Source organism: Sander lucioperca, chromosome 23 (genome assembly GCF_008315115.2).
Source record: "Sander lucioperca isolate FBNREF2018 chromosome 23, SLUC_FBN_1.2, whole genome shotgun sequence".
Taxonomy (NCBI): domain Eukaryota; kingdom Metazoa; phylum Chordata; class Actinopteri; order Perciformes; family Percidae; genus Sander; species Sander lucioperca.
The window spans coordinates 1501145-1517712 of record NC_050195.1 but is presented as its reverse complement, the minus strand read 5'-3'; the positions used below and the strand labels follow the sequence as shown (position 1 = coordinate 1517712).

At 39.3% G+C, this 16568-nt stretch overlaps 1 protein-coding gene across 2 annotated transcripts in view; it reads right to left on the bottom strand.

Moving 5' to 3' along the window:
- plod2 (procollagen-lysine, 2-oxoglutarate 5-dioxygenase 2) overlaps window positions 1-16568 on the bottom strand; it is a 35393-nt gene that overhangs the window by 7739 nt on the left and 11086 nt on the right. For both annotated transcript variants that reach the window (XM_031304897.2, XM_031304898.2), the window contains exons 2-12: window positions 15718-15809; window positions 14474-14610; window positions 11601-11764; window positions 9387-9499; window positions 9234-9297; window positions 8518-8615; window positions 6032-6133; window positions 3753-3878; window positions 3525-3646; window positions 1770-1874; window positions 772-897 (exon numbers count right to left, since the gene is read on the bottom strand). In XM_031304897.2, coding sequence (XP_031160757.1) covers window positions 772-897; window positions 1770-1874; window positions 3525-3646; window positions 3753-3878; window positions 6032-6133; window positions 8518-8615; window positions 9234-9297; window positions 9387-9499; window positions 11601-11764; window positions 14474-14610; window positions 15718-15809 — 1249 coding nt within the window. The remainder of the gene's footprint in view (window positions 1-771; window positions 898-1769; window positions 1875-3524; window positions 3647-3752; window positions 3879-6031; window positions 6134-8517; window positions 8616-9233; window positions 9298-9386; window positions 9500-11600; window positions 11765-14473; window positions 14611-15717; window positions 15810-16568) is intronic.

Here is a 16568-nt window from a genome sequence, read left to right as displayed (position 1 = left end):
GTGCCATCCATGACTGCAGGTGTGTTGTAGGAGTTGTTGGAGAACGTGTTGGTGAACTACATGGTAAAATAAGGCAGCATGTCAAATGTGGTAAAGGATTCTTTCTGAATCTTTTGTCTATTTGGTTACAATTAGCAGACAATTTTTAAAGAATCTTTTGTGTGTGTTTTTCTTTTGTCGCTCGATAGTGTTTTAAGCCCCCAACGTCGACTTCAAGGCAGCCTGGAGGACTGCCCAGTCCCAGTGTTACGGCCAGTTCCACTTGCACTAGCCTCTTTGTCTTCGTGATTTATGCTATCTGCACATCCCAACCCTCTCTGCCCACCCACCCTGACCTACCAGTAGGAGTTGCTAGTGCAGTGACAAGGATGATGGAACGAGTGTGGGTGATTAAATCTAGTTTTCAACTGTGGTGGGTGAATGTTTACTCCTTTGCGCCATCTCGCCGCCATTTCAACTTATTTCTAAACACATAAAAGAGTCTGTGAATTTGACTACAGCTTTTGTCACACCTCAGGCTTTGAGGCTCAGTACTAAATCACTGCTCAGGATGATTGTGGCTTTAATTCACATGTGTATTCTAGGATGTAGCTCATAATGAAGGCATCTTATGTGTATTGTTATTCATGGCTAAACATTTATGAGAACTGTTTCAGCCCAATAGTACAATATTTATTTTAGTCATAGACGCACTGATCCAATACTCGTGTGTGAACCATAAAAATGCGAAGCCATTGCTGTGTGTGTTCCATTTTGGCACTTGTGACTTACACACGTTTTCTCTGCACAATGTCGACATAATCTTCAGAGCGAGCATAATAACCATCCAGGCTCAAGGCTCCCCAGAAGTTGGACCACAGCTTGCCGTGACGAGTGACAAGGGGACCAATTATTTTTCTGTAGGAAAGCAGGAGGCAGAGTGGAGAAATGGTAATTCTGTCAGAGCAGATACAATTCAGTGACATCTCACAGCCAGCCAACCACCTAATGTACTGGGTCTCATAGTTGTGCTGCATGGAGGAGATCAACCTCTTCGTAGATACATATATTATCACTGCCATATCACTAACAGATTGTAGAATTGTATAATGCAAACCAAAGCTGTAAATCGTGCTCAATTGGATTAAAATAAGTATACCAGCTTACTGAAGCAGGCTGTTTTTATAAACTATGAATCTGGTCTATTTCTTTGAATTTGCGTGACATACTGTAATACAGGATTTTTCCACTTCTGGGCTTTTACTCTTACAAACCCAAGCCACAATGAAAGGGCTTTTCTTCTATGAAATAAACTGGGCAGATTTCAAATAATTGAGCAAAAAATCAAAGTGTTGGTTGAAATGGATGCACTACATTGCAGTATACTAATGCAAAAGTTTCTTTTAGTTACAATAGATTGGAATTTCCCACAACTTCATTGCCAGCAAAGAATTCTCATGCTGTCTTTAAATATCCTAGAAAGAGTTTTACATTGCATGCCTCCCACTGCCACAATGCCATTGGGAACGAGCTGCAGAAGGGAAAAGGGTTTGCATGTTTGTTTTTTGTATAATGCAAAGTGGCATTTCGGGGTTAGTGCAATAGACTCTTTCACTGTTTCCATGTGGCCAGGAAACAACAGGAAGCCATAGCGGCTTATTTTTAACCTTTTATTCACTCCGCTGTAATGTTCCTGTGGTTTTGCCACTTTCAATGGTGCACAACAACTACCAAGGAGACTTGTTGAATGGGTTCCAGTGTGGTTTCTATTCCAGCTACCATGTGATTACCTGTTCTGCTCAATGAGGAGCTTCAGCGTCTGTCGGTTGGTGAGCATCACATCTGAATCAAGGCTGAAGTAGTAGTCGCACGTGGCATCCTTACGGCAAAGATCCCTAATGAAATCAAAACACAGACATGGCAGAAAAAGTAGTGGTTATTCAATCTGGGGCTGATTACAGTCAATGATATACTTGGAAGTCATCACGGTCACATGTTGAAATGTATCAGGTCCTAAGTAGAAGATGTCATTTTCAATTGCAGAGTCAGACTTTCACTGATGATCTTTAAGCCTCCAGGGGTTAATGTGATTTAAGAAAGATTAGAGACTGCTAATAAACAATAGACTTCTTCATTATGGGGCTGTCCTGACCAATGCGTTTAGCCATACTGTGGGTTTGACAGGATCTCTGTGATGCGGCCTCACAGATTAAAATCATCACGTGACAACAGACTGTTATTTAACCAGAGATGTATAGTAACGAAGTAGAACTACTTCACTACTGTACTTAAGTACTAAAAGGCTGTATCTGTACTCTACTGGAGTATAATTTTTTTTCTCCTACTTCCACTTGAGTACATATTTTCGATGAGTTTAATACTTTTACTCCGATACATTTTTTATGTGCTGCATTGATACTCGTTACTGTTGTGAATTCCTCACGCTACGGAGACTGTGTAGGTTACAGTGCGTGTAGTTACAGCTACGTTAGTTAAGTATGAAATCCCCGAGATCGCTTCGTGTTTCTTTTCATTACGGTCGCCTGTTCAGAAATCAGAGACGATGTAAGTTTGTACTCTTTCTATTTAGCTATTGTTAAGCTATTCCTGAGTTGTTTCAGTATGCCATGAGTACTGAATGTTAACCGTTTTACCCTGTGATGTGAAGCTGCTAGTTTATCTGTATTTTGTTAGCTTGCTAACTTTCCTGTTCATCACACGTTACTAGCTAGTGTGTGATACGTTTTTTGGGGCTTTAATCGTTACTGTGCTGGAGAGGATGTTCATTTTACTTGCAGTGTGATAATTGTACATTTTATTTCAGTATTTGTTAATATTTTTTATTTTTAATATATTTAATATTTGTTAATTCCTTTGGCTACAGGCTTGGCTAAACATTTGACATAATATAAACAATATGATATTCAAACTTTTGACTGCTTTCTTAATAACTACATAACACAATACTTGTACTTTTACTTTCAGTACTTGAGTAGTACATTTTAAAATAAACTACTTGCAGTACTTATGTACACAACATGTTGACTACTTTAGTACTTCTACTTCAGTGTGGTGCTTTTAGAGCACTTCAACTTCTACTCAAGTCACTTTTTTGATAGAGCACTTGTACTTTTACTCAAGTATGGGTCTGTAGTACTTTATACATGTCTGTATTTAACACTCCCATATAGGACGAATCAGGGGGAAATACTGCAACTACTGTAGGTATTTGACTGCTAAGAAAGGACACATCACAAGTCTGGAGAGCTAACTATTGAGCTGACAATATTTCAACCACACCACATATCTTTTTAAAGTAAACATGGAAGGGCCTGTCATAATCACCAGGGAGTTAATTCATTAACATTGTTCTGCAACACAAGGGGACTGTTTTATTAAATAAAAGTCACACATTTAGAGGTTTAAAAGTAATTCCACATCAGGCACATTTTCCTTTAGGTTAGGATTAATACACCAACATCTGGTTTCATCAATTTTGCTCTACAGACCACAGGTTCTGAGAGATGATAGATTAAAAGACATACATGCCCATGTTCCGGGCCTCTCCTTGGCTCAAATTTTCTTCTGGTCCCACAACCTTGAAACTGTTGAACACATTTCTGTTCTCTTCCCAGAACTTCTGGATGTGCTTCTCATGGTAAACCTCCTGAGCAAGGAGCCAATATTAATGGATTAGAAGCCACACATTAGGAGACATGCATCATATAGCTCTAGAAGGAAACCAAAGAGCAGCTGCAGCTGCATACACTCACATTGTTGTGGACAAAAACTTTGAGTTTATCTTTGGGGTAATCCAGGGTCAGCAGCCGCTGGAAGAATTCAGGAAGAAATGGAGTTGGCTGCTCAATGAATACTCCAACGAACACATTTGGAAACTCCTGTTTAGATTAGAAGACAAATTAATACTATTTTAGTCTTAGTGAAGGGACAATGTTTAACATAAGTCATGGATGATTTGACATTTCACATCAGACATAAGCAAACAGTGAAGTTGCAACAGATGGTGTCCATGACCGCATTCTCTTTGCTTTAATGTCACTTACTTGCTCTTAATTAACTGATGTGATGTTCTGTGTTACATTTTTAAATAAATATTTCAACTGTTTACATTTATGATTAGCACGATCTGTGCAAAAAAACAACAACAAACGATTGGATATGTCTTGGTTCTACAGACCAGATCAGTTGAAGTCTTACAAACTCCCAATAGCTATGCTCTGCATTACAGAAATTATAACTTCTAACCCAGATTGCCACGTACGTATAAGTCTTTGCAGAGGACAGCCCATGTACAAAATGATGGCTCAGACAGTTAAGGCAGAGAAGATATAAAGAGACATAAAGCAAGAGACACAGAGAAGAGAGGAGGAAACATTTTCCCATGACACTCAGCTCCAGCCCACACAGTTCAGTCTGGACTCCTCATCCTCTTGACCAGTTCACAGCAAAGGTTGGGCCAGGGATGAAAAGGGATCCTAGCAGCACCGTCTAATTTGCGAATTCCGCAATGACTGTTTCAGGCACAAGATGGGAAACTCAAGCATCTTGCCAATGTGAGCTTAACTTGTTATGGACATACAGCGGACAGACAACAAAAGGAAAGGAGTGGCAAAAAGGGCAGAGAACAGTATAATTTAAGCAGACAGACAGAAGCAACTTTTGTTTGAACTAGGGCAATGTTAATGTGATTATAACCAGTTAAAGCAAATTCCTTTTAATGCCACTAATTGTTTTCAGTTAAAACTACTTTTGTTGTTTTAACGCGCGATTAATGCATGCGTGTTCTGTGATTTGGGCCTAAATATCCCTTTTAAAGTGCATTTGGAACAGATAAAAAAATGTGCGATTAATTTGCAAATAATCTCAAGTTAACTACAAGAGACACAACTAGGTCGTGAAGGGATCTGGCTAAATTAGTATAAGGTAGTAGTGTTACACTCACAGTATATTTGCAAAGTCTAAGCGTATTCCCAAAACCAAAGTACACAAAGAGCCAAGCTAGACAGCCAGTGACCTGGGTTTACCCCACAACAAAGGGCTGGACACAGTATGACCAGAGTTTCCACATGACCTGATCTTACAGACGTCTCTGTCCCAAACACATAGAGTGGCACAGTGGAATGAAATGTCTCCACTAACTTGCCTATTATTGAGGAACAGCATTTTTCTGCATTCATTATGGAAGGTCACTGAGAGCAACTTTCACAGAGATGCCTTTCATGTAGCTGGGTTTGTGTTGAATCAGCTCCAGTTAAACTATTTAAGCACATTTATTCATGGAACCTACAGAGTAAATGTTAAGGGATTCATATTCTATATCTATGACATTCCACTTCCGGGATTGCTCCGGTGCCGCAGGAAATTCCGCCGGATGCATGTATTTTCCGTTTATGATAGAATAGATTAACTGGGATCTTGTGGACAATTAAGTACTCAGTCCACAAAGAGGGAAGTTAAGTTTCGTAACATTGTTGACAGACGCAGCCAGCGACATTTTCTAGTGCCTGCCATTCCTTCTGTCTATACATCGCCAGCCTTGGCTGAACTCTGTAACAAATTTTCAGCGTAACCACTATAACTTGCTATTGAGGATAAAACCCATTCTGAGAAGCCCACTTAAAGGCAGGCTGGTCGACAGTGACACCCCTTTAAATGAGCCCTTCTGAAAACCCCAGAAGCCATATCCTGTACCACAGCAGTGCAGTGCTTCCTCAAGTAGTTTCCCTGGCACTTGTGCTCTTTTAAAAGGGTCCAAAAGGACCAACGGGCACATAACCTATTATTATTGGAAAGGGAGTGTGTGCAGCACCAACAGTCTTGCATATCTGTTGAAATAGGACAAGCTGGGCTACACTCCTATGGTCTAGACAGTCACTGATAGATGGATTGTTCATGCTGGAAGACCAAGCAATGTTTACTTTCCCTTGTCCACAGGGAGGTGGCTTAATACAAAATTTCCACAGCAGCACTTTGAAAATGGACTAAAGAGGACAGCAAATAAGAGGAAAATGACCTTATTTGAAGCACTTACTTTTAGCTGAGACAGGTCCATAACATCGTCATCACAGTGGCTACAGCCATGTTCATAGTTCCATGTATTAGGGACATAGTTGGCCAAGTAGTTCAAGTACATCTGTACAGGAAAGAATTCAGAGCAGGTGAAAGCCAGGTTACAGAAGATTAATATCAGCATAAGAAATAACACCAAATCTATTCTGTGATTCAGCAGAACTTCGTTTTATCATTGTGACATGTTTGGATTATACCTTGGAATATTACTGTGAATATTCAATCCATTTATTTAATGTAGGAATTTGATGAACAGGTAGAATCACTTAAGACCGCAGGCTATAAATGTCTCCTTTTAGTGAAATTGAGACCTCAGTCTGGCGTAATTATCCCTTTTCTTCTCAGTTCTCCTCATTAATTTCAACATATTGTAATCATAATTATGTCTGCTCTGTATTTAGTGTGCATGAAAAGTTTAGATCTATGGGGAACATAACAGTTTCAGTGCACTACTGTTTACAAATCTCTTATCGCATACATTAACTATGTGATAATGCATTAGTAACCAGACTGAACTTGGCATAACTGGAAAATAATAATAAACTAATGGTCAGAAATCCAGCTAGGTAGCTCCAATGGTAGAATGCCAGGGCTCCAGACTAACCTTTCCACTGGTAGCACTGGTGCTACCAATTTTATCTAGTATTAATCAATGTCCTTGCATGCTGATGAATAGTTGTCTTAATTTGACAGTGGCTAAAATCTTGATGTTTGCAAGTTATTTTAATCTAACCCCTGAAAAGAAGTTGGGAGGGGCTCTCTGTTTCAGGTCATGCATCAGTCCCTGCAGGTTTTGTGTTGTTGTTGTGCAACTTCAAAGTTTCAAGCTTAAACTTTGTTGCCCCAGTAACAGGTTTAGAATTGCCTGCAATGGACAGGTGACATTGCCTACAATACACACACAGCATAGCTTTCCCCTCATACCGCAACCCCCGGGTACTTTGTTAGCCATTGTGATTGAAAGTGGCACTTTTTCTTGTTCACTGGCTCAGTCGGTCCCTGCTTGCACTTTCATCATCAGTGTTATCTGATGCGGAACCTCTCGTTGTCCCTTCCTCCCCACCAACCTTCTCCTCTCTTTCCTCATATTGATTTTTTTAAATAATCAGCTATAGAGAGCCGAAGTCACGTCCTTCTACTTCCGGCCAATGGGACCTATCTTTCAAAAAAATATGAATGAATAAGAATTATTTATTGATCCCGTTTGAATTGAGCCATGGATTACAAATATGATGTTTGTCAATTTAAAAGTTAATTTTTCAACCGAAGAAAGTATCAGTTTATTGTTAAACTGTTGAAGTATAAGACTGTGAAAATACGTAATTAGAAAGACTACACACTTCAATGTCGCATGGATGACGTCTCGCTGAAGCTACAATGTCTGTGTGTATCATACCGGGGATATAACGTTACTCAAATGAGCAGAGGATCTTGCTTGGTCTTTTGCTTATCTGCTGAAAACACTTCACTGGATAAAACACATCAGGTAAGATAACGTTACATGTGTTGTGGAACAGAGCTAAGCTAGCTAGCTAGCTAGCGAGCAAGTTGAGCATCAAGCTAGGTGACGTAAATTGTGAGACGAGAGATGTAGTTCACTGAGTGGTTTCACACAAAACTAAGTGGTCATATGACAAACCTACAGCTAACTGAGACTTTCTTCGGTTGAAAAATTATCTTTTAAATTGACGAACATCACATTTATAATCCATGGCTCAATTCAAACAGGATCAAAAAATAATTATTATCTCTCCATTGACTCTCGTTCATATTTTTTCCGAATTAAGGTCCAATGAGGTCCACCGGAAGGGGAGGGACTTTGCCTCTCTATAGACTGGGGCACCAATAATACCAATTAAAATTTTAATTCGCACACTCACAAAAAACAGTTGCATATGACCATTTTGGTCGGGGCCTAGATCCCTGGAACCACTGCTACGACAGGGATTCTGTGATAAAACATTTAGAGCTTCTTCTCCAGATGTTGAGGCTTCTGGGAAGAATGACTCAACAGTTTGGTGGGTTTGGTTCATTACCAAGGAAGGCCAGAAACGGACTGCTGGTGGTGGAGCGAGCCTTGTGAAGAGATTGGGGAAGGAAATAGGCCAGCAATAAAACTTTTCAGCTTGCTGGGCCCATCACTCTCATTTACAGAGAGAGATTGGTGAAAAGAAAATGGGGACACATGGCCAGAGGCATTGTAGGCTAGTTTTGGCCAGACCTCTCTCCTCCACTGAATAATGAGCTGGATATGGCCAGGATTACTGGAAAGTACATGAACAGTATGTATATTTTCTGTTATGTGTAGGACTTTCTGCACTGAAATGAAATCTTTGGTGAGTTCAATAATTCAACCCAAAGTGAGTCTACTACAGTAGATGAGGCTGCTAACTTAAAAGTATCTATGCTGTGCCATAAGTATGCTTTGTTAGGTGTGCCCTTACTCACCTTGGTGTTTCCGTTGCCATGGACAACCACTGGCAGAGAGTCGTACACTGTGTTTCTAACTCTAACGCGGTCTGTTCCAAACTTGAGAAGCACTTCGTCTGCCAAAAACAGGAACAAGAGACATTTCTGGCCAGGTTATAAAAAAATCAACTTACCACATGGGATAGAGCGGTGAAGCTTTATAACTAACTGGGTAAATTGCCAAGCCTGCAAGTTCTCTGGAAATGTGCAATCGTTCACTTCATTTTTTCATTTATAAAAGGCAGCATAAAACTGGGGTTTTAAAGCTATAGTGCATAGTTTCTGTCTCCCCCATGAAGAATTCTAAGTAATGACAACAAAACTTTCAGCACATCCACATGATACAAGCCTTCTGTGATTGCGCACCACCCTCATCCCTGCTCAACGCAGTTGCTTGTAACCAAGGAGGACACGGAGGATTAAAAAAACATGGATTCTTCAGAAGAGTTAATTATCTTCATTTGATTTTCTGCACACGAAAGTCACAGGACGACACCATTTTCTGAACATAGCCATACTGAGAAATACAGAGAGAGTTTTGTGGACCTGATAGTCTTAATTGCTTTGTATCAACTCATTTGGCAATGGCTTGAATGTTGGACGTTCATTAATATCAAAAAGTTACGCACTAAAGCTTTAAATAATTGAGTTTAATATATTTGACAAATATTGATTCAGTTTCTTTGATTTCTCACCAACAGCCCCATTCAGGTTCTGGAAAATCTGGCACTTGTGGTCCAAAGTCATATTGAGAGTTTGCTGAAAGACATGAAAACAGAGTATTAGCCATTCAAGATATGTTTTATGGGGATACATTTTCATATTAAGCATTGACACAAGATACTTACTCGTTGTAAAGGATCCAAGTATATTTTGGTGTAGAAGAGCTGGTCATCATCATTGTCATGGAGGTTCCACTGAGAAACAACTCTGTTTATGTATGGGGCGTAGCCAATTATACCTGCAAGTAATAAACGGTGTGAAACATATCCAGCGGTAAAATATAGCGTTTACAAGGTCATATACAGCTGGCAGACTGTTGGTGACAATTACACTATACTGCCTGAATGCCTTACACAAAATGTAATTTTTGGCAATAATCCCAAGCACGCAAGACATGGGCAGGGACACTCTTCCCACAGCCTGTACATAGAAATGAGTGCAATAATGGGCAGTAGGAAAGCTGCAATCTATACGTTTTAAATTTCTCCCAACAGTGTGTGTGCGTATCTCACACCCTCTCTAAATGTACATTCTCATGGCAATCTACTTTAGGTTTCCCCTGTCTCCTCTTTTTCCTTCTTTTGCTCAAGGACACTGACCACAGTGACAGATTGCAGGGTTTGGTTATGTTGCTGGTGTGCGATGTTTTGCATCCCATGATTTAAAAAGTGCCTTAGACACTGTAAACAAGTCGGCGGGTAGACATGACATAATCTAAATAGCAGGAGTAAGAAAAAGTTAAAAGGAAATCATGACATTTTAAACAACTCTTATTGTTGGTAGCTTATCCATAAAATAATGGCTTTAAAAGCATGGACAGTGCTGGGAAGTGCATGCCTGTTTGACCCAATGCATAAATTCTGAGTTTTGCACTGCTCTGTGGAATGTAGTGTGCAATTTTTTGACTGCAAAGTTGCAAGAAAAAAAGGAACTACAGTAACATGGAACAATATAACTTATCATATGTTTATTGAAATTTTAAGAAAGAAAGTTTCAGGTTAGTTTATGAGTAGATTTATATATATATGAACGCAGATAACACTACTGTATCTTTATTATGTCGCCAAAATACTGCACTCTTTGTGACACAGTTGTGTGTCCAGATGCTATAAAACTTTCCCATATGGTCACTTGGGCGGTAGCTGTAGGAACACAAACAAAACCTGCAATTTTATACAAACTGTGGCACGTTCTGGGGGCCAAGACAAATCCACATGTCATGTCAATGACAATAAATGCTAAACACAGTCTGTGATCAGTCTGAGACAGCTAGGCTCCAATATGGGAGGTCAGACCAGGCTGATGACCATAGGGACAGCAGTAATTCAATGTCCTGAACAACTGGCAGGGTGCAGCTGCCCATTGGGATTATGGATGAGAACATACTGTTACCCTTTCTTTTGTTAAAAATGTGTGCACACATTCACTACTTTTTCCTTATTCATCATCCTTTGTGTACAAATGTCACAATCATATTATGCCTATAATCATCTTCATATGTAATATACATACCTTCCAATGCAAAAGTGAGGAGGGTGGCTACTAAAAGCAAATCTTGAGTAAAAAAGGGTTGAAAAGGTTCACAGTCAATTTTCACATGAATGTGCTTCTGTCACCTTCTGTCCACTTAAACAGGAAATATCTCAAGGAGCAAGTTTACAAGAAAAATATACTTCCATTTTACAGCAAGAGATAATAATAAAGGTCCTGCGGTTTTATATTTTAAAACTAACTCCAGTCTGTTGTCATTCCTTAAAGTCTTTGCACCACTCTTTATACCAATAACACTGAGGCTGCACTGCTAAGTCCCCTGAATTCCAACGCGGCCTGCATGTCTTCAAAGTTTGACAGCTGATGGTGCAATGTATAAACCTTTGCCCACCCATATAAGTTATGGGTTTCCAACCAGGTTACTCAAGCACTAGTATACCCCAACAGAAGATTGCTGTGCACATAACAAAATTAAAATGGTTATCTTTTAAACAACCTTAAGTTTGTGAAAATCTTAATATATCCTCAAATTATTTCCACATTGTCCAATATAGATCCACACAGATAATCACACTACATTGGGATTATTCATTCTGTACAGATGAGTGTATGGGTATTGGTTAATCTTCAGGTTAATACACTATGAACTGGGTTAGAATTAGACAGGGTCATGGTAGGGTTAGGATGTATCATGAGGTTGGGATACTATAGGAATATACGATGACAAGGGTGACCCTTTAACATCTACTTTTTGTCACCTGATAGTCGAGTAATCGAGGGTCAAAGACGATTCATTAGGTTAAAACAATTGAGCATTTAGATCATATATAGACTTTTTTGGAACCCACCTCCAGAATTGAGGTAGCGCTTGCCACTGCGCATTGAGGGGTACTTGTCAGCTAGTCGCTTATCTGGCCATATCAGTCCCTCTGCAGCAAAAAGCACTTTGTGATTGGCTTTCTGGAACTTCCTGAGAATCTCTTCTGGTCCCCCAGCAAAGATAAGATCATAGCTAAAAGGGAGTGGTGAATATGAAAGACAACAGATCATTATCATTTTATTTCCCCCTTTAGGGGCATTCTGACAGCAGACAGTTTTCTCTTAAAGTACTCTTTATCTTGCATCTGACACACAACCCAGGTTTCTACTTGCTTGAGATAGATGGAAATCGTAATGTAAACAGTGAACATTCTTCATGAGTGAGCATTTGTATAGGCAAGCATTTCTGGATTGTTCTGTAAGATGTTTCCAACTGAGTCTAGCTTTGACAGACATTAACACACAATACACAGAAAGTTCTGTGACAGACAGAGGAAAAAGTGCCTAACCCGTTTTAAAAAGGCCTTGTGGTGTCTTATTTAATAGCAGGCAAAGGGCAGATATTTTAGGACGTGGAAACTCCTAATGTTTCTGCCGATGTTACTTTGAGGTGTGTGAAGTCATAACAGTAAAAGAGCCTATTCATTTTGGTGACCATTTCCAGAGTCACTGACTATGAAACGCTCTCTTCTGGATGGGACTTTGATTCTGTACTTGTGTCTGTGTACTATTGTACACACTATCGTTGAACACACTACGGATCCAAAGAAATCCTGTACACGCAATTTATATACAGTGTGGCAAGAAAAGTAAAAGACATTCTGAACCACCTCGGTCAGGCATGTAATGAGATGAAGAGAAGTCTAACATCGATGAGGAAGCCTGCAAGCTTTACTGTACAGTATCTACATCTGGCCGACACGTGTTCATACACATACCCTCTGTCCCTTGTAAACTCATCAATCATAGTTATTGCTGCAGACCATGACAAAACATTTATGACAATGTTTAAAAAGTTATTGCATATGAAAATAAATTGACTAACCTGGCCTGGGAATGAACTGGTCTGTTTTACATTATATTTGTGGGTGTTGCCTATATTATCATCTAACTATATACACCAGAGTTACCAGGTGAATTAAATCGATAGCTAGCAGGACAAAAAACAGGGTTTTGTTTTTAAAGCTGCATTGAATGTCCTGCTGCATGTGATGCAGCTTTATGTGTCCTTTTTAGGTAATAAACAGAACACTAATAGCCAATGTTTTAATACTTGTTTAATGATGCACAATGCACTCCATAGTGTGTCACCATTCCATTGGGTTTTCACTAAGGATGTAGTGGCTTTAACGCTGGTCACACTCACAAAACAGGAGCAAACTTAAAATGTGCACCAGTGAGAATTTTCTTTTTTATACTGGCATTACAAAGTTGTGGAGTTTGGGGCGCCCAGATAGCTCAGTTGGTAGAGCGGGCACCCATATATAGAGGTTTACTCCTCGACACAGCGGGCCCGGGTTCGACTCCGACCTGCGGCCCTTTGCTGCATGTCATTCCCCCCTCTCTCCCCCTTCATGTCTTCAGCTGTCCTGTCAAATAAAGGCCTAAAAATGCCCCAAAAAATAATCTTTAAAAATTTTTTATAAATAAATAAGGTTACCCCCCTAAATGTTCTACTTTGAAGCCCAAAAGTAATTTCTATATGTGAAAAATGTCTACCAATTCCAAATTGCATAGAGCGACTGAAACGGTTCTGGCTGTGAATGACAGTTGAAGTCTTCGTTTAAGGTTTGGCTTTTGAATTGGATGCATTCATTTTCTTTTCATTTAGGGAGGTTCAGCACATGCCCAAAAGCTCAACAACACAGTGAATGAATTTCAGTTAGTGAATTACATATAGGACAAAATGTACTGCAAGGCTTTGAGTGACTGAATCAGACCCTGTGAAAACAGCGAAGGTGGCCCAGCAGGATTATAGAATTCAAAATACACTTGAAGATGCAGTTTATTACACTACAATCTTTTGCTCTAAAAGAAAAAAAACCCATTCCAATTACCTGTTTTAAGGGCATGACAACATTGCACAGCAATTATAGCATTCATTATTCATGTGACATGGTGCACTAAGTAATGACATCTTCTGCTCCATTTGAGGAAATATGGCTTGCAAAGCTGTTATTATTCTAACCCACTCACATTAACTCTTAACTCTAGCTTTGAAAACTCCTAATTCAGCTACCTGTATGTAACAACTACTCTCCTGTTAGCCGATGCTCTGTAATAATGCCTTTACATGAATGAGTTGAGGGCGTTTTAGAGCTACAGAAATGTGCAGAAGCACCTCTTACTGAGGAGGCATCACTTTCATAGCAATTATTACAGTCTGTCATTCTGAAAATTAGTTTAATTTCTAATTCATACATCTACACAGCAATTGAAGGTGTTTTGCATCACTTTTTTGGTATGGAAATGTTTTATATTTCAAATGAAAGCTTAATCGAAACAAAGCTCAATGTCTATGAAAAGCAACACACATAGCCTAGGCTTTTCTTTGTTATACTTATTTGTTATGGCTGCAAACATATGAAATCAGAATGAGGCACTTCACCTTTTTACAGTATTTTAAAGTAATATGTCTCTTGGGAAATCACTCTTTCAAGGAACATAGTTAGTGAATATTTAAATTATCCATCCCCAGCGGATCATTGAACACAAGATTAATTTAGATGTTGAGATATATTTGCTATGCATTTGAATTATTAAGAAAAGTCAGACTACAAAGGAAAGGTAGTGTTGGTCTGAAGTTACCACGAAAATGGAAAATCATGTCATGTAAAGCTAAATAAAACAAAAAAAAGCTATATATATAAAAAAATATATCTATCTCTGGTCATCAACATACCTGTCCACAGAAAGGACAAGAAGATCCTCTTGGTCAGCCAGTGCCTCCATGGCCTCCTTCAGAAGTCTGACTTTTTGGCCTCCACCGATAGAACGACCCACGTCACCACCCTTCCATGCTTCTCCCATTCCCAACACCTGGGACAGAATACATGAAGTTGTAGAGCCCAACAAGAGCTGGCTTGACACTAAACTTCTTCAGAAGGCAGCCCAGCAGCACTTTAAAAATGTTTTCCTTCACTCATTTTTCAGTCTTCATTTTTTATCTCTTAAAAACTAGTTAGCAATTCTGCCAGCGGGAGCAACATTTTTGACTTGTCTTCTAAGAAATAAGACATTTCCAATAACTTTTCTAGAATAGGGCAGAGTAAGATGTGTCCAGTAAGAATATAGAATATAAAGAAGCTGCTGTGGAAAATAGGCCAATTGTTGTTGTTACCCTTTTCACCCAGTGTTAGCTAGAATGGCACATTTTATAAGTTAATGTGTGTAAATGCTGCCAAAATACACTTCCACAGAATCGGACTGTTTTGTAACACAACTGTGAATTAAAACAAAAACACATGGCTGTTGGGGGAGATGTGGATAAGAGTGTGAGCAACCTCTTTGGTGTGGCTCTGAGTTTAAGGCAGCTTCATACTGATAATCCACATGGGCAGAGTTTCCTGCGGTACTGAGGAAATGCCTGAGTTGCAGTCAAATCATCAGTGCCCTGTTATTCTTTGTTTACCGATGTAGTGTCATTGGCTTTGCTGAACAAAGATAAGTGCACACCAAGCCCAGAAGAACAATATAACTAAGCAAAGAATAACAAGAAATTGACAACATTAACTCTTATTTAGAAAAGTCTCAGTAAGGGCCCAAAAAGGCTAGCAAAGTAGCTTGCAAGTATGTGGGGAGTAGAATGTCACTCTTGCCTGTCTTCAAAACTTGAGAGCCCTGGAATACAAACAGGTGCAGCAGGGTCACAGAAAGGCAAGGACCATTCAAATGCGGGCGGTGCACTAACGCTGACCTCTGTTTCAACCACAGAGGGGAATTCTGGACCCACATTGAGGAGTTTCCCTTTAAGATAGATGTTTTTGCAGCTTGATGCAGTCCGTTGTTTTCTTTAACAGGCCTTATCAATCCTAAGTGTGTGTTGTTGAAAACATTTGGCTTGTGTGTGAGAGAGAGAGATAGTGGGATTGTTACAAACTACACATTTGTGGATGCTTTTTTTTAAATATGAGAAGACAATCTTACCTTCACAGTGTAGTTGAAATAGTTTGCAGATTGCATAAAACGGAGGAACCCATCCGTTTCCTCTGTTGCAACAGTTAGGACGAGCAATTTTTCTGCAAAAGAAAGAAAAACATTTCCACAACCTTACTTATGTGTCTTATAAAGTCATTACATATTTTTTGGCTACAAAATTATAGGGATGTGCGGATATGGTCTTGCAGCTGGAAATTGTGGCATTTTAAGTTGTGAATTTAGAGAAAATTCTTGGTTTACATTGAAGGATATCCACAATAATACGTAGTGTTTGATGCTTATATATAAGTATTGAGATCCCCAGTTCTGTGAACCAAGTTTCTTGTAAACCTCAGACCTATGTCAACAAACTGGTAGCTATTTGGTTTAACAGTCTAAACCTACATCTCAAATTAGGAACATCTACTGTAGTTTTGATTTGATTTAAAAACAGACGCATATTTTTAAACATGGATTCAATCATTTCCTTCTTGGGTTAAAACAACTCCCACAAATCTACAGGACATTTCCAGTGGCCACGAGTGCTGAAGTCTGAGGTTTGAGGAAGGGTTAGACCAAATACAAATTAGCACCATAGCCTCAAGTGAAACTAGAGAGAGGCAGACAACACCCACTAAGCTAGTTTTCACTTGTCCTGTTATGTGTTTTAAAACCATCTGGGGGTAACCTTGATTAGAAAGGCCACAATATGTGATTGTGAGCCAAGGAGGGAAGTGCCCTGGATCTCTAGATCTGGTTCATCAAACTCTATTGTTGCATAAAGGAGGACTACTAATTTGTTTCTAGCTTCCAAAAGATCATTTTAAAATGTGCAAAATGTTGTTCTGCGCTCAGAGTCA